Source organism: Desarmillaria tabescens, assembly GCF_030435595.1.
Source record: "Desarmillaria tabescens strain CCBAS 213 chromosome Unknown EV420scaffold_1, whole genome shotgun sequence".
NCBI lineage: Eukaryota > Fungi > Basidiomycota > Agaricomycetes > Agaricales > Physalacriaceae > Desarmillaria > Desarmillaria tabescens.
The window spans coordinates 3,162,872-3,176,676 of record NW_026848300.1 but is presented as its reverse complement, the minus strand read 5'-3'; the positions used below and the strand labels follow the sequence as shown (position 1 = coordinate 3,176,676).

The window sequence follows — 13,805 nt, the reverse complement described above, 5'->3', positions numbered from 1 at the left end:
CTTCGTCCCCAGTACACGCCAAATCGAGTCAAACCTGTATCTGTGCGATTCTAATTGGACCAATACCCTCGTGTGAGTGACTGCTAAGCATATGGATAGAGATATCTTTTATTTTTGATTTAAAGGGCTCCAAATTCAGGGTCAATGGTATTGGGCACATTAAGCTACATCTCGTTGAACCCTCGAGGCTTCAGGACACCTTGAAACGTCCTTGACACTCTTCAGTAAAAATACTTGAGGAGCAATTTCACCGAGGGCAATCGGAGTAAGTAGCGCAGCATGTGCATTTGTGAAATCATTTTGATAATCTCGTTCAGTCATTCCGTTCCATTCATCAGCGGCAGTTCTGTCGCGTAGATTTCCTGGTCCCGGCTCACAGTGCGTAAACTTGTTCCGCTGTCTATATCCGGCCCGTAGGTTCCTTTTTTCATTAGGCGGGTGGCTTCTTTACAGCTTCCTCCTGGAAAAATAATGAAATACCGTCGATTGCCATTGGTTCGATTTCATCACCGCAGCCTTCTTTTATGTTAAGAGGCTGCTGCCCCTTCGTACAGAAGTGCTTATACTTAGACCCTGCTTTCCAGAACCTTCGAACTCGGAACAAAATGCTTCTCTAGGTTGGTCCGTTCTGAACGAAAGCTACATTACCACGAGGAGAGCGGAATGTGAATTTTGGTCCCTTCACGTCTCCGCTGCATGAGGTTCGCATTCAAGATATTTCCGTGCGGACTCGTAAATGCAGGTAATTATCTGAGCTACATCACACACGGATGCGCGTTTTCATAAACCTTATTTTGATGACCCAGCTGCTTCGGATCGAATTCCTAGCGCGGCTATGCTCAGTATCTCTTCAAAAGGTGTATTCACTACTTTTCACAGCTTTGGCTATGTACTCTTCTTCGCGAGAGTCGGAAAATGATCGGCGTGTAATTTCATCACTGCGTAATAATTCAAGTATGTGTTTGAATGCTACGTATTCTTTTTTCTTTCAACAACTTTCATTATTATTAACAAGTCCGTCTGGGGCTCAAGCAGCCGGCATCGCGGTCATATCCCCTGGTGCTTTGGTTAACAAACTGTAATGCTGGCGCTTGAACGGTCAATGCGGTTTTCACCAAACGCCATCTCCGTGGACTCAGTCTTTCGCATAAACCTTGAGGCAGGCTACTTTCTTTTGATGCACTTCATCCAGACCGCTGTTTGCCTTTTTTTACTTGGGAGACCTGGGGATAGGGTGGACGTTCTCTAACAAATGGATTTGCCAGTGTTCCAACATTGCTCTCGCCTTCCGTCAGATTGGGACGTCCGCCTTGCTACCGAGATGGTCGTGTAGCTCCTCGTTACCTCGTTCCTTTATATCAACAACTCCGCGGCTTTCATTATCTTGGATCAGTTATAATGACATTCCTATTATCAATGATTCTCTGCAGGTCTTCGTCTAAAATTAAATATCAGATCGCCAAGGGTTAAATCTCATAATCTTCGCCGTCAGGTCTCTTCGTATTGGATAGTATTGGATACAGCACCGGTCTTTGCTATCAGGGACTAGGCTCTATACATGGGAAGATAAGTCCGGGTACTTGTGCTAACCCGTCTTCGAATTCCCACATGTACGCCTACCCTTACACTTGTTCGAGTTTATTTTCGAAGATCGTACATGCTAATCGCCTCAACAACGTTACCAGGTACCTCCCATTCATTTCTTTCTTTGAGCGGCGCCTAGGACTTCTATAAACATCAAGTGCATGCAGCTGGAAATTTTGCAATTCAAATATGGTCGTGGCGGCGGCCCCGACCTGCCATCTTCCTAGATCACGATTTTTTTCTATAGGTGGCTCGACTCGGCCTCTTCAATGAATGGCAGGCTATCCGGAGTATTCTCTTGGCCAACTGCCAACATGCTGCGTACTCGACTACTCTGAACCATGCATACGGCAGTGTTGGGCGGAGGGACTCATAATTCGCAGGCCGCAATGCAAGGGTTGGATTCTGCGGCACCGCCGCATTGGGTGTGACTTAGACCTGCCCCGTCACGATTCTCAACAAGAGCTTCGCGAGATTCCTACAGTGTGGTGCCAATGCCTTGTATCTATTCGTAATTTTTAGTCCTTCCATGCCATTGAAATTTTTTGAGGGTGTGTAATGAGCTTGGATCGGTCGATTTGCTATGTAAAGACCATTGTAACCGGTTCCTTACGCATCATCAAGTGGAATTCCCACTGCAGGACCTGCATCGCATGGAGTATCCAGGCTCAGGCTTCACTAAATTCAGTGTCGCCATTGACCTTGGAGAGCGACTACATTTAGGCTCACTATTCGCCACTTGGAACTGAATGCTCGAGTCCCAAACTTCGTCATCCTCGTCGTCATCATGCATGACTTTGACAGCGTAGACGAAGGGTGCAGACGATAGCACCATATATACCCATCGGGATCCCAAGAAGAAAAGGAAGCAGACGCACAGACACAATAGTTAACCTGAATGTCGTGTCGACATTCGTTCCTGAATTGAACCACGTCTTGGTGGACCTCTTGAATAAGCGTACGGATATGCCGATACGAATGAACAATCTTAATGTTCGCTGTCAGCCTATGCGCCGCTGAATGTGTGCGGCATTTCAGGAGAGGTTCCTGCACCGATGCTCAGGTTGTGCCGATGGCGGAAATTAAAAAGCAAAAAAGATCTCAGACGAGTCTACCTCGCTTAGAATCAAGAGCATGCGTGTGAAGTAAACAGAAACATGCAGTATGCGACTCAGCTCAAGAAGAGAGTCGGTGGCCCGAACGCGAAGCTTTAGATCTCTGTACGTCGCCTAGTCTTGCCAGTTTTCGGCATCAATCGCGTAAACCTGATCTGAGTGTCATCCAAGAATCGTTTCAGCAACACGACTCTTGACACACACGCATCGAACACTCCAGAACGTCAATATTTCCCTTCCAACGTTTTGTCCGCAAGTTCAATTTCACCCAACCGTTATTGGTATTACAGGCGTCAAAAATGCTCAGTAAGCTTGGTTTTTTACTTCGTTCCTTTAACAATAGAGTCCGGCTAAGAAATTGCTCCGTCAACGGGATTTTGTGGGGCATGAGAAAGAGCAAGAGATATACGGTCACTTAAAAGAACCGTGGGAATATCTGCGCACGAGGCCAAGTCATCAACCACGATGGCGCCCAAGGAGCCAACGCGCGCACAGCTCTCTTCACGGCTATCCTACAGCCAGCATACACCAGCATTTCTGCAGAAGCTCCAGAATCGAATAGCCGGAATACCGGACTCTGACCACGAGGATGACGACGAGTGGGAGTATGATGGTTCAGGGCGTCCCCCGATACCACGACGACCGGCAATTCCAGAGCGCCCTGAAAGCCAGCCTGGAAGTGAAGACGAAGATGATAGAGATGAGAAGCCTCAAGTCGTAGTCTTGAAGGAAGGGAAACATTTGACGGAGAGGGAGGCTGAAAATGTTAAGCGGCAAGGTATTTGTGCGCTATTCTCACGTTTATCCCTCGTTACTGACGGGGATTGTAGAGAAGGGGTTGCCTCCACTGCCTCATGATTCTACGAGCGACACCGAGGCTCCTGTTGTCGAGACTACGCTCAAACAGAGTGCTACTGCCAAAGGCAAAAAGCCAGAACCGAGCCTGTCTTTCTCTTCATCGAAGACCACTGCAATAAAGTCTTCCACGTTGAAAAGGAAGCATATTGGAGCTCTAGAGGATGCCGGTGTCTCTTCATCAAAAGCATCATCGAAGAAGAAAGCAAAGAAGGCCAAGAACAAAACCTTGCTATCGTTTGGTGACGATGCTTAGCTCACTAAGCCCCTACTTCCCTGCATCATCTCGTCCGTTCTCTGCTAGTGGGAAATTACTGATAAGGATAGGTAGCACGAGAACGACATCACTCTAGCACATGTCAGCACCAGATAACTCTCGTGTCTCCTCTGCATGACGAACACGCGTCGTTTTCCCATTCTTTTCCCATCCTCGCACTTCCTTTCGCTTTGGAAGTCACCAATTACAACTCGGTACTCCTGCCGAACCAAATCCTCGGCTATATAGCCGCGGAGCAGAGGAGAACCTATATAGTACATACAAAGGGATGTGGTACACAGATATCGTATCTTGGTTGTATCGTCCAAGCGTCTACTACCATACAGATTGTTCATACCGGCGTTACAAGTCTATTCTCATCGTGGGTTCGTATAGCGGCAAAGGACTGGGAATTTTGCCGCGCATTTCGTCAAACTTGGAGTCATGTATCAAGCCATGGCCAGATTCGCTAACGGAGCCGCTGCTTTCCGTTGTATTCGGTCGTCGACAAAACCAGAATCGGGTTATGTCCTGGAAGGGAAGCGTGTCAGAATCAAGGTGCAACATGGAGATCCTGGGAAGCGTACATGGTGAGGTCCAAATATCAATGCAGTTACCAGAGGTGCTGCCGAGGTTTACGCGTCAGTCGCATTTCAATTGATATCCTATTCAATAGTGGTCACTCACGTCCTGTCAGAAGTAAAGACCATTTCGCACTCGACTTGTTCGGATTAGCCAAGATAAATGCGTACAGCCTGTGAAACAAGATGGATTAACTTACCATGGTAACTTGGTAACTTGATGCAAATGACATTCACGTACCCTAATGCGAATCCGATGTTCATAGTGTAGATAATCTTCCTTACAAAAAGGCCGATTGGAAAGGGAGTGTTAGACGCAGTCACTGAGTTGCCCAGCTGCGTCTTACGCTGATAGAGTAGTATTCCCGTGATCGCTTTAGAAGGAAGACGCGTCAATCCATGGAACGTGTACGCCTCCATCGGTCCAGATACGTACCTTCGAGAATGATCATCAGTCCAGCTTCAATGGTAATGACAACTGCGCTAATCAGGGCACTGGGGTTCGATATGTCAGTCAGTCCTATAGTGCATGGGTACTTGGAATGTCGCTGACGGTGTACTCGAGTGTAGATGACAGTAAAACATCGTCGGATCTCGTTCAACTTCGTTCTTGTTCGTAAGTGCCAGCTACAATCAAGTTTTAACGAGGATCGCATGAATGATAAGATATTGAGACGAGACAGACCACCAAGCCTTCAATAATAATCACGATATATACAAAAAGAGGGAACATTAATAGCTGCAATAAGAAATCAGTACACGGACGTTATCCAGCACGAAAACTTACAGCTATATGTGTACTAGGTTTTATTTCCTCTCCCCGCGAATAAGCCCATATTCTAAGGAGTAACTACACGTCGCAGCCTCATCACTGTCATTGCAATTGGCAGAAGAGTGCTGGAAGCCTACCTCCATTGAGAAGGATAACGCATACGAGACGATTCTGATATTGAAACAGATCAACTGTGCTGAACGAATTCGAACTGGATCAACCTACAAAACAGGTGCTGCATAAACCATCACCGTCTGAGCTACACACAGACCGAACGGCGGTTCTTCAGGGCCTATTTGGTACCCAACGAGAAGGAAAAACGATACGCAATACACTATCGCTGAGCATATCAACGCATACCATATCCGCATGCGATATATATGTTTCGAGATCAATGCAGGTAGCAGCACAGCTGTCAGAAGAACCAGACTGATGACCAGGATGCTATTGAATATCGTCGTTTGAGTTTGTACCGAGATATCTGATGACAGTAGTAGGCAAAGGGAAGTCACAGGAAGGGAAAGTAAGGGTCGCACCATGACCGAGAAGAACCGGATCTGTCATGACAAGACAAACTCTTAGGACCTTGGGGAGGAGAAAGAAGGAGAGATTTGAGTCCTACTAGACAAACCGCTGCGGCTGCCATACTTATAGGTCTTTGTATAGGCTTACTCGTCTTCTTACGAAAGAGACTACTGTCAGAATTCGACAGGTCGATTCGACAGTCGAGCATAGATTGTGGAGTAGTAGTAGACAGCAGTAAGACGGCAGTTCAGAGAGGCGTTGAGAATAGTGACATTGTTACCCTCCGAATACTAATGCAACGGATATAACGCCCGTCGGGAGCGTCGAGAGATAATGTGCCCATAAATTGAAAGTTGGAAGGTTCGGGAACTTGTGTAAGCGGAGCCGTTAGCAGGTTGATAATGATGAAAGTCGGTGGCGTTCGTGTCATATTGGCTCCTTGGAGACGAAATCGATCTCAGTGATGTCGTCCATGACATTACTGCAGGAGTTGGCAATAATCTGTGCCAGATATGAGCCACTACTATAATTTATGAGTCCGATGGAAATGTATACCTCTGACTGCATTATAAGCGATTTAATAGTGGGGAACGAGTTACGATGATTGTACCATGGGGATCAAATGAGTATTACGAGGTATATTGCTGACGAAGCCAAAGGCAGTCAACGCAGGCACTATTGCTCATGGCGTGGCTTATGCATCATGATTCGACAGCATAATTGAAGATCGAAGATGGTACGGTGCACTACTACAGCAGAGACCAGAAATATCCGAGATGCCTAGAAGAACGGGGAACCCAGAGTTAATGTCGAGGAAAACGCGCGCCACAGTCAGAGCGAGGTGTCACGGTGAAGACTTAGAATAACTTACTGCTGCACTTTAGCACAGATCATATGGCGGTGAAAAGAGAAGGTGGTGGTAGCAAGCCAAGTCAGAATTCACTGACGCCGTTGTCATTTCCTATTCAGGGAAATTCTCATCTGGAAACAAGTCTCTTTTTTATTCTGGTAAAGGCCCAGCATTGAGTACTAAAATACGGTTGGAGGAACCGGCAATGCACTTCACTATAAGTAATTATGGTAACGCCGCCGGGCGGTACAAGACACGAGAAGCACTCTCTAAGCGGCACTTAAATCACGGACAGTAGTGGGTAAACGGTGGTAAACAGCAACAAGGGAAACGACTAAGTAAGCCCTTTCACTCCGACCGAAATAACTTACGAGTATCCAACAAAAGCTCTGAACTTTCATCTTCGCAAACTGTCTAGCCGTGACATTTGCGTCCTCGTTGCATGTTATAGATATGCGTTTTAGCTGTGTCTTTCTGTACTTGTCGAGTCCGGGAAGGGTCTAGCTGAAGTGTCATGTCAGGGCTATCTCCGTACTTCTGTAGTTGCTTACCGTTCTACCCGCGCAAACAAAGAGGAATATCCATGAAATGAGACGTTTGAATCGGATGTTACGGTCCATGGCGAAGGAATGCTGACATATCCATCATCAGTTGAACACGCCGTATCGTACTAGACGTGCCAAAGACTTACAAGTACTAGGCAGTCAATTGCCAAGGAGCGATTCGACGCATTTCGGAATGTCTATCCCCATTGTTGTGGAAGGAAGAGTTTGTACCTTTTTTCACCGGGCAGATGATCATCGATCAGAGACAGAGGTGACAAATGAGTGTTTAATCGAAAGACCGTTTCCGCAATCTAGGGAAATAAGACTCACGGACGACAGGTTAGATCTACGGACAAAAAGCTCCTGAAGGAGGACCAGCAGAGGAGATATGCCAGAAAATGAGTCGCATCCTGCAAATCACAGGTCATAATCCTTGCGGGAGTGTGCGTCGACGCCGGAGCTGTGACATCTTCGGGGTGCACATGAACATTTCTGCTTCCAAAGCAGCCATCTTGGATACGGGTGTAGGGAGAGATAGCGTGCGATCCAATAGGGAGATCCTTGGGTGTCTTCCTAAGCTATGAGGGCAATATTTAGTCCTTATGGCACTGCTCCCATGAAGCCAACAGAAATCGCTCGGAGACAACTGGTACTTCCCCGGTGGTGGCAATGAATTTATAAGCGAAAAAGTTTTACGTGTGTCGAGACTCGGCCTTGTGAATTCATCTTTCAGTCCCCTCGGTATGGAACCGACCGCGGCCATGTTCAGTTGAAGATCAAGTCTGCAGACTTCGTCACTTTGCCACCGGCTCGATAAGACCAAGAAGCCCGGGGGATACAGGCAATTGCATATTTCTATGGTACAGTTTGTGATGTTCGCAAGGGCCAGAGCTTCGACGCAGCCAAAAAAAAACCCTTCGTTTTACGGCGTAATATATGCATTTGATTTTGGCGGTAAGTCAAGGTTCGAGTCCACCTGGTACTCAGTTAGCGAGGGCCTCTCACCTAATAGTACCCGCAAAATGATCTGAATGATGTACGTACTATGCTATAGGAAACCTAGTTTGATCATCTCACAAGTGGGGAAGTTTGTTTCATATCCGCAAACGAGCTCCTGGCAATTTTTCAGGGTCAAGTCTAATCTAGATAGGAATCGATATCCATGAAGAAGGGGCTTCTGCGCCGCAAGCAATACCAGGAGTTAATATTGTATCTGTGTCACTTGCTTAGGAGACTGGAACCGCGAGCGTCAGCTGGACACTGTAGGTCTTTCAGAGAACAGCTATGAGGAAGAAAACCCAAAGTGTGTGTAGGTCAAGACAGAACAGCTAGCGCTTGCAATCAAGTTCCATGAGCTCGGCTGGTGGAAGCAGGGTCCTCGACAAGCAATCACTCGACGCCACCAATGCGAGCCGGGAAAACCGGAAAGCGACAATCGGCCGAGTCGGGACGAAGTGGCGGCAGACCCTGGAAAGAAAAATTCGAAAGTTTCCAGAAAAGATGCAGAAAAAAGATATCAAAGACGCCTGTTGAAGTTCTGAGTTCTGGCAGCGGGCAGCAGATGGCCGCGAGGACTTAGTAGTGGTCGCAATCGGATCGTGAGCGCCCGGTGCCTTTCTCCGTTGTTCACGTGGTACCTTTACGGTTCCTTCCGAACTTTGAGTTCCTCAAAATTGAATGCAGCCATCGGTAAAGAGGCTCGCGAAGTCCGTTGGGACAAGGCCACTGAGATTGCAGGAGGCCAGTGCGTCGCTGTTGCCTCCAATTGTGTAGGTTTGATTTCCCACTAAGAGATGAAGCTGAAATCTTACCTCTTTGCAGGCTGTACCGACGCCTTTTGAGGGCTCATCGTCCTTTACCAGAGGGTATGCGTTCTTTGGGAGATGCCTATGTGAAAGCTGGTGCGTGAGGTTTGAGTGACTCAGCTCCAAACCGAGCTAATAAATGCAGAATTTCGCCGCCATCGAGAGGTGACAAACCCCTTGCATATTATTGGCTTCTTGTCTCAGTGGAAGGCGTACTTGGATAAGTTGCCTGGAAAATCTGAGCCGGAGAATTTTACTGGGCAGAAGTTAGACCCTCAGTTGATAGAGAAAGTGAATGTCCTTATTCGTCCTCGGATTCATAGCTGACACACATACCGGTGGTAGATGTCTGGGGAGCAGCTGGGACAACTTTATGAACTGAAAAATGCTACAAAGGACGTGTGGAAGCCTGTTGATGATCAGGGATCTAAGGATCCAAAAGAACAGTAATCTCGTCGCTGTATAATTGTCCTAGGTCCTACTTTTGTACCACAGTAAGCATGATCTCCTTACGATGACCGACCTTCCTCATATCGGCTGGTTTTAGATGTCATGTAATATATCTCTGTACTCTACCTTTCGGTGCGTGTCGGGGATCCTGAGCAAATGGCTCAAATTTAGGACGACTGTCACGTTATCGAGTTTCGATATAAGATCATGTGTCATCCTATAGGTTATTCCCTTGTCTTTAGCAACCATGGCTCAAGCAGCGGTAATTAAGTCTACGGCCATTATCTTCTTGCAGTTCTCACTCCTGATTGAACAGACGATTCCCTCTAACAACGCGCCTTATGCTGATCTTCCTCCTATCAACTCGAAACTATTCGAAGCCAAGGCGAAGAAAGGTTGAGATAAATGCCTCTTCTGCAAGAAGAGAGTTCAAACTTTGACTTCACAGGCTTGACTTTCGATCAAATTGCTCAAGCTATAGGGAAGGATGAAGTTTGGCTTGCCGCTGCGTTCTACGGCCAGGTCCATGATTTCGATGACCGCAGAATTTGAATCTCAGACATCGATAGGCAAAGTTCACTCCGGAAGAACTACAAAAAGTAGCCGAGACGCTGGAAATTCCGAGCAGCGATTTGGTTGGTGGGCTGGGTGATCATTGGTGGCCGAATCGTGGACTTGGTCCTATGCCTCCCACTGATCCTGTTATCTATCGGTTGTACGAGGTGTGTGTAATCGGCATCTGATGTAGATGGTCCGTGTCCTAATTGTTTTCTTTACCACCAGAGTGTCTTGGTATATGGTCATGCGATCAAGGTACGTTGTCCGGCACAATTATGTGACTTTCCTCTCACAGCAGATGAACTGAAGGCCATTATACATGAGAAAGTACGCCATACGCTCTCTTCTATTTCTCACAAATTGCCAATGCATTTCACGACAGTTTGGAGATGGTATCATGTCCATGATTGATTGCAAGATCAATGTAGCGAAGAAACCGGATCCCAAAGGGGATCGCGTCGTTCTGACGTTCGAGTATGTTTTGTTCTCTTGCCTTTTTGTATCAGGAACTAATATTATACCTCTTTAGTGGTAAATTCTTACCGTATGCGAAGTGGTAAACAGAAAAAATCTACTACGTCGGTACAAACAACCAACATCTGCACACCTTAAATGACAATTTCAAAATTTTGAAGTCTCAACGGATGGTACGGCCCGAATTTAAACTCCGACCTCAAAACGGCGAGGAAACAATCTGAACGTCTCTATTCCTTTCCTTTACCTCTCCTCCACATTTCCTATCCTTCGTCTCATTCTACTATCCTTGTTATGTCTCTGAGTCTGGCACTCTGGAGCTCTTCTGCGTCATCACACGCAAATTCATCTCTATTCGAGCATAACACGTCCTCAGACTCTTCTCAAACGGACTGTTCCTCATCGCTTTCCCGATGTACTAGTGAAGCATCGACATCTGAGCGAGTCTTCGAAGTCGAATTTACGTATGAGCGGGTCTCGTTTCAGCCCCATTCGACTCATAGGAAACGCCCTGACGCGGAGACGGTGCCCTTTCTATCGTCAGACGACGATTTGGGATACGAGGCAGAGCAAGAGGAGCGTATCAAATCACCATCGTGGACTCGAGCCAAGGTTTATACGAAGAAACGTGAGGGTCGAAGAAGCTCTGGTGCTCGACGAGTCAGTGCCCAGGTACGGCATTTATATCTCTTCTGTCTCGGCCTTCAGCCCTTATCTTCCTACTTAGGGAACGCCTTTTGGAGGAGTAGTTGGTCTAGGATTAGGCCTCCCTTCACAGTATTCTCTTTCCGGTGACGCTACTATTAGTAAACCTGACGACTCGCCTATTCTTCCCGAGAAACCTCGTCTAGTTGCCGTCGATCTAGCGGACTCTCCTTCTCCAATCTTACTCCCGCCGCCCTCTATCAGCGCCATGAAATGTGATTTTCCGCTGGGCGAAACTGGCGCTGACTTTGTTCTCGATACAGTACATCAAGTATCGCCAGTTCTCTTGTCAATGTCTGTAGACGAGGCTGCCGAATCGTTGGGTGAATATCTCAGCGGGCTTAGGCTTGGATTCGTGGTTCCTTCTGGACAGGATTTACGAGGCATTAGTATTGCGATACCCCAAAGGACAACTTCACTAATGACGTCCTCCCCTGCCAGCTTCTCTACCGTACCTCTGGTCGTTCCTCATTCTCCCACAGCGTCGCCAAACTTGGCTTCTGCATCGCTATATGAAATATCTTCACCGCGTTCAATCAAATGTAGGAAGTCGAGCGTTAGGAGGCGCGGTTCACTCAATCGGAAGTGTGAACCTATGTCTCCTCGTCTTCTTCAGTCCCCCAAGCATAAAATTATTCCAAGCTTCGAGAAGGATCTGGACTTGAGGGGTAATCGTCAGCAGGTTCGGTTGTCTGGCTCTCCACAAGGTGCTGCGATAGAAAGCAGATGTACACATGTTTGATAATTATCATCACCTCGATTGTTGACGTCGCTCTCAGTTTCATCAGAAGGTTAGCACCGTGTGGTTGCTGTGGACATATATGCACCTCTCGATTCTTGAAGCTTGAAGCTTGAAAGGTATATCGTTATCCTTCATTATCCCCACTTTCATTTGGATTGTCTTAGTCTATCAATGTCATGATATTTTCACAATGGTAAGTTGCTATATGTTCTGTGAACACTGTCAACTCATGTTTATTCTATCCGTGCTTCAATCATAGGCAACACTCTCGAAAATCATTCGATGTACCTACTTCTTAGACTTATGCGACCCTGTCCGTTCCTGCAAAATTTTTATTTCAGACTGCAGGGACAAAGCAGCCAAGGCTTTTCTTACTGTGTCTACTAATTCAAGTCTTGCAGAGCGCGTTACCGTTCTCGAGTTGAGCGATAAGCGACGACGCAATCAGCATTTGAAACTTCATATTATGAGCATTGCTCATGGACTCATGAACGCTCACCCAGTGCCGAAACGAGTTCAAGTTGTGTTCACTCATAGTCAGGTCGTGTCTCTCGACCGCCATCTGGGGATTGAACAACTGATTATTGCGGGCTATTTGAGGCTGGCGAAAGCCTCGTCGTTACCGAAGCCTACCAGGCTGCTACTGTGAGCTACTGTGTCATGTGGGTTGACTGCTTGCTACCGGACCGTCCAGCCGCGAGTGTGCATGTCCTCCCCATACACGGTGGGTTGGACGTTTTGCGTAGGGCTGCCTGTCCTGCGCGATACGGTTGCCATGCAGCTATTTGAGGAACAAGGAGATTTCGGTGTTGTGCCGTTGTCTTAGTACCGCGCGCGAGTTGTGGATACATTGGGGGTATTAGGGGGTATTCTGGTGACATCGACGTGAGTGGATTCCAGGCGATTCTAGATTGAAAGTAACTGATGTACGCTACCATATAGAATTCATGCGACGCTGTCGAGGAGACAGCATCTGAAGGATACGGTGACATCTTTGAGGTGACTGGTGGTTACAATGGTGATGACGTTTTGGGACGGCGAGCAGGATCTTGGCGAGCTTATTTCGATTGTGGCAATAGAGGTATCGCAGTTTGACACCTTTCTGTGCTCTATCGGACTGATGACGGGGGAGGACGGTCAACTGGAAGCGTTGTATAGGTGGGCAATGGAAAAATTATATAAAAGGTATTGCACTACACATTGCATGTGCACTTCACTGTTCGCGCTCTGACTACCCTTGACAGATGTGGCACTGTCTTTCAATCGTGACTGCGCACGTTCATTTGCAAACTTCAAAGTTAAGCGTTAGACTTAGGAAGTTTCCGTGACGGGCCGCTGATGCCACTTCCATTAGTGAAGTTTTGCACTCTCACTACCCAATCTGTTCATAGACACCATTATAGCGACGGCCCTTCCGCCGAATATGCGTATTGTTGTATTCGCTTCCAGGCGGTTGCTGCATAGCCGCAAAACAGCATTATATTAATAAAGGCGGTGAGTCAGATGTTACAGATTTTTGTCATGTATACATAAAACACTCAATTCAATCATTCATTCTTAGATTCGTTCAATCATCCTTGCCGCCATACCCATTGACACGTTCTTGGAGATTATTTACTGCATTTTGCTCCAGGACTTACCCGCTCTCCGTCTTTGTTTATAGAAACGGATTATATGGGCGTTATACGCTGCTATACGGCATCCCAATGCAACGGAAGCCTTTCCTGTCCCGTTCAGCAACCGAGGTCTCGCGGAACGGGTCGGCTTTTTAGAGTTGACCGATGCTCGGTGGCGGCATGATGATGCGAGGAAGAGAGGGTACCTGTCCCTCACAGCATAAACCCTCCCGTGCCTCCGTAATGTGCGCCACTTAAAGTTACACATCTTGTGCAAGGGTTCCTGGGCGCTGAACGGTTGTCGAGATGCTTTTAGGCTATCTTCGTTCCGGGCAGAATTTTACACGGACGAAGACCTATTCGTGTTTCTTG

At 47.1% G+C, this 13,805-nt stretch overlaps 6 protein-coding genes across 6 annotated transcripts; 4 read left to right on the top strand and 2 right to left on the bottom strand.

Moving 5' to 3' along the window:
- Positions 1–2,902: 2,902 nt before the first annotated feature.
- EV420DRAFT_92480 (uncharacterized protein) lies at positions 2,903–3,955 on the top strand. The gene is made up of 2 exons (XM_060484005.1): positions 2,903–3,477; positions 3,530–3,955. Exons 1-2 carry the CDS (start codon positions 3,165–3,167, stop codon positions 3,808–3,810), a joined length of 594 nt encoding a protein of 197 aa, XP_060339937.1. The 5' UTR covers positions 2,903–3,164; the 3' UTR covers positions 3,811–3,955.
- A 218-nt stretch (positions 3,956–4,173) lies between these two features.
- Positions 4,174–5,727, bottom strand: EV420DRAFT_1634565 (uncharacterized protein; the record flags this gene model as incomplete). The annotated part of the gene is made up of 11 exons (XM_060476337.1): positions 4,174–4,341; positions 4,398–4,435; positions 4,498–4,565; positions 4,633–4,765; positions 4,828–4,886; positions 4,945–5,018; positions 5,077–5,130; positions 5,179–5,241; positions 5,301–5,334; positions 5,389–5,644; positions 5,700–5,727. The coding sequence occupies 11 exons, from the start codon at positions 5,725–5,727 to the stop codon at positions 4,174–4,176; spliced, it is 975 nt and encodes a 324-aa protein (XP_060339936.1).
- A 942-nt stretch (positions 5,728–6,669) lies between these two features.
- On the bottom strand, positions 6,670–7,312 carry EV420DRAFT_92456 (uncharacterized protein). The gene is made up of 4 exons (XM_060484004.1): positions 7,230–7,312; positions 7,090–7,170; positions 6,910–7,038; positions 6,670–6,817 (listed from the first exon to the last, which is right to left on the bottom strand). Exons 2-4 carry the CDS (start codon positions 7,156–7,158, stop codon positions 6,764–6,766), a joined length of 252 nt encoding a protein of 83 aa, XP_060339935.1. The 5' UTR covers positions 7,159–7,170; positions 7,230–7,312; the 3' UTR covers positions 6,670–6,763.
- A 1,448-nt stretch (positions 7,313–8,760) lies between these two features.
- On the top strand, positions 8,761–9,338 carry EV420DRAFT_1257072 (uncharacterized protein; the record flags this gene model as incomplete). Its single annotated transcript, XM_060466813.1, has 4 exons — positions 8,761–8,852; positions 8,905–8,984; positions 9,034–9,179; positions 9,234–9,338. The coding sequence occupies 4 exons, from the start codon at positions 8,761–8,763 to the stop codon at positions 9,336–9,338; spliced, it is 423 nt and encodes a 140-aa protein (XP_060339934.1).
- On the top strand, positions 9,269–10,560 carry EV420DRAFT_92070 (cyanate lyase C-terminal domain-containing protein). The gene is made up of 9 exons (XM_060483991.1): positions 9,269–9,382; positions 9,436–9,600; positions 9,655–9,733; positions 9,787–9,860; positions 9,908–10,060; positions 10,122–10,151; positions 10,206–10,223; positions 10,279–10,370; positions 10,426–10,560. Exons 2-9 carry the CDS (start codon positions 9,586–9,588, stop codon positions 10,454–10,456), a joined length of 492 nt encoding a protein of 163 aa, XP_060339933.1. The 5' UTR covers positions 9,269–9,382; positions 9,436–9,585; the 3' UTR covers positions 10,457–10,560.
- Positions 10,514–12,005, top strand: EV420DRAFT_91955 (uncharacterized protein). Its single transcript, XM_060483981.1, has 3 exons — positions 10,514–11,042; positions 11,098–11,803; positions 11,855–12,005. The coding sequence occupies exons 1-3, from the start codon at positions 10,665–10,667 to the stop codon at positions 11,869–11,871; spliced, it is 1,101 nt and encodes a 366-aa protein (XP_060339932.1). The 5' UTR covers positions 10,514–10,664; the 3' UTR covers positions 11,872–12,005.
- The last annotated feature ends 1,800 nt before the right edge of the window (positions 12,006–13,805 follow it).

Excerpts from the sequence above, each read along its gene's own strand:
- EV420DRAFT_92480 (XM_060484005.1), top strand. The coding sequence starts at position 3,165 with ATGGCGCCCAAGGAGCCAACGCGCGCACAGCTCTCTTCACGGCTATCC. Across the intron at positions 3,478-3,529 it reads TGAAAATGTTAAGCGGCAAG|AGAAGGGGTTGCCTCCACTG; the intron begins GTATTTGTGCGC and ends CGGGGATTGTAG.
- EV420DRAFT_92456 (XM_060484004.1), bottom strand. The coding sequence starts at position 7,158 with ATGGACCGTAACATCCGATTCAAACGTCTCATTTCATGGATATTCCTC. Across the intron at positions 7,039-7,089 it reads TTGTTTGCGCGGGTAGAACG|ACCCTTCCCGGACTCGACAA; the intron begins GTAAGCAACTAC and ends CACTTCAGCTAG. Across the intron at positions 6,818-6,909 it reads AGAGCTTTTGTTGGATACTC|TGCCGCTTAGAGAGTGCTTC; the intron begins GTAAGTTATTTC and ends CCGTGATTTAAG.
- EV420DRAFT_92070 (XM_060483991.1), top strand. Across the intron at positions 9,734-9,786 it reads CGAAGCCAAGGCGAAGAAAG|GCTTGACTTTCGATCAAATT; the intron begins GTTGAGATAAAT and ends TTGACTTCACAG. Across the intron at positions 10,371-10,425 it reads CGCGTCGTTCTGACGTTCGA|TGGTAAATTCTTACCGTATG; the intron begins GTATGTTTTGTT and ends ATACCTCTTTAG.
- EV420DRAFT_91955 (XM_060483981.1), top strand. The coding sequence starts at position 10,665 with ATGTCTCTGAGTCTGGCACTCTGGAGCTCTTCTGCGTCATCACACGCA. Across the intron at positions 11,043-11,097 it reads CTCGACGAGTCAGTGCCCAG|GGAACGCCTTTTGGAGGAGT; the intron begins GTACGGCATTTA and ends CTTCCTACTTAG.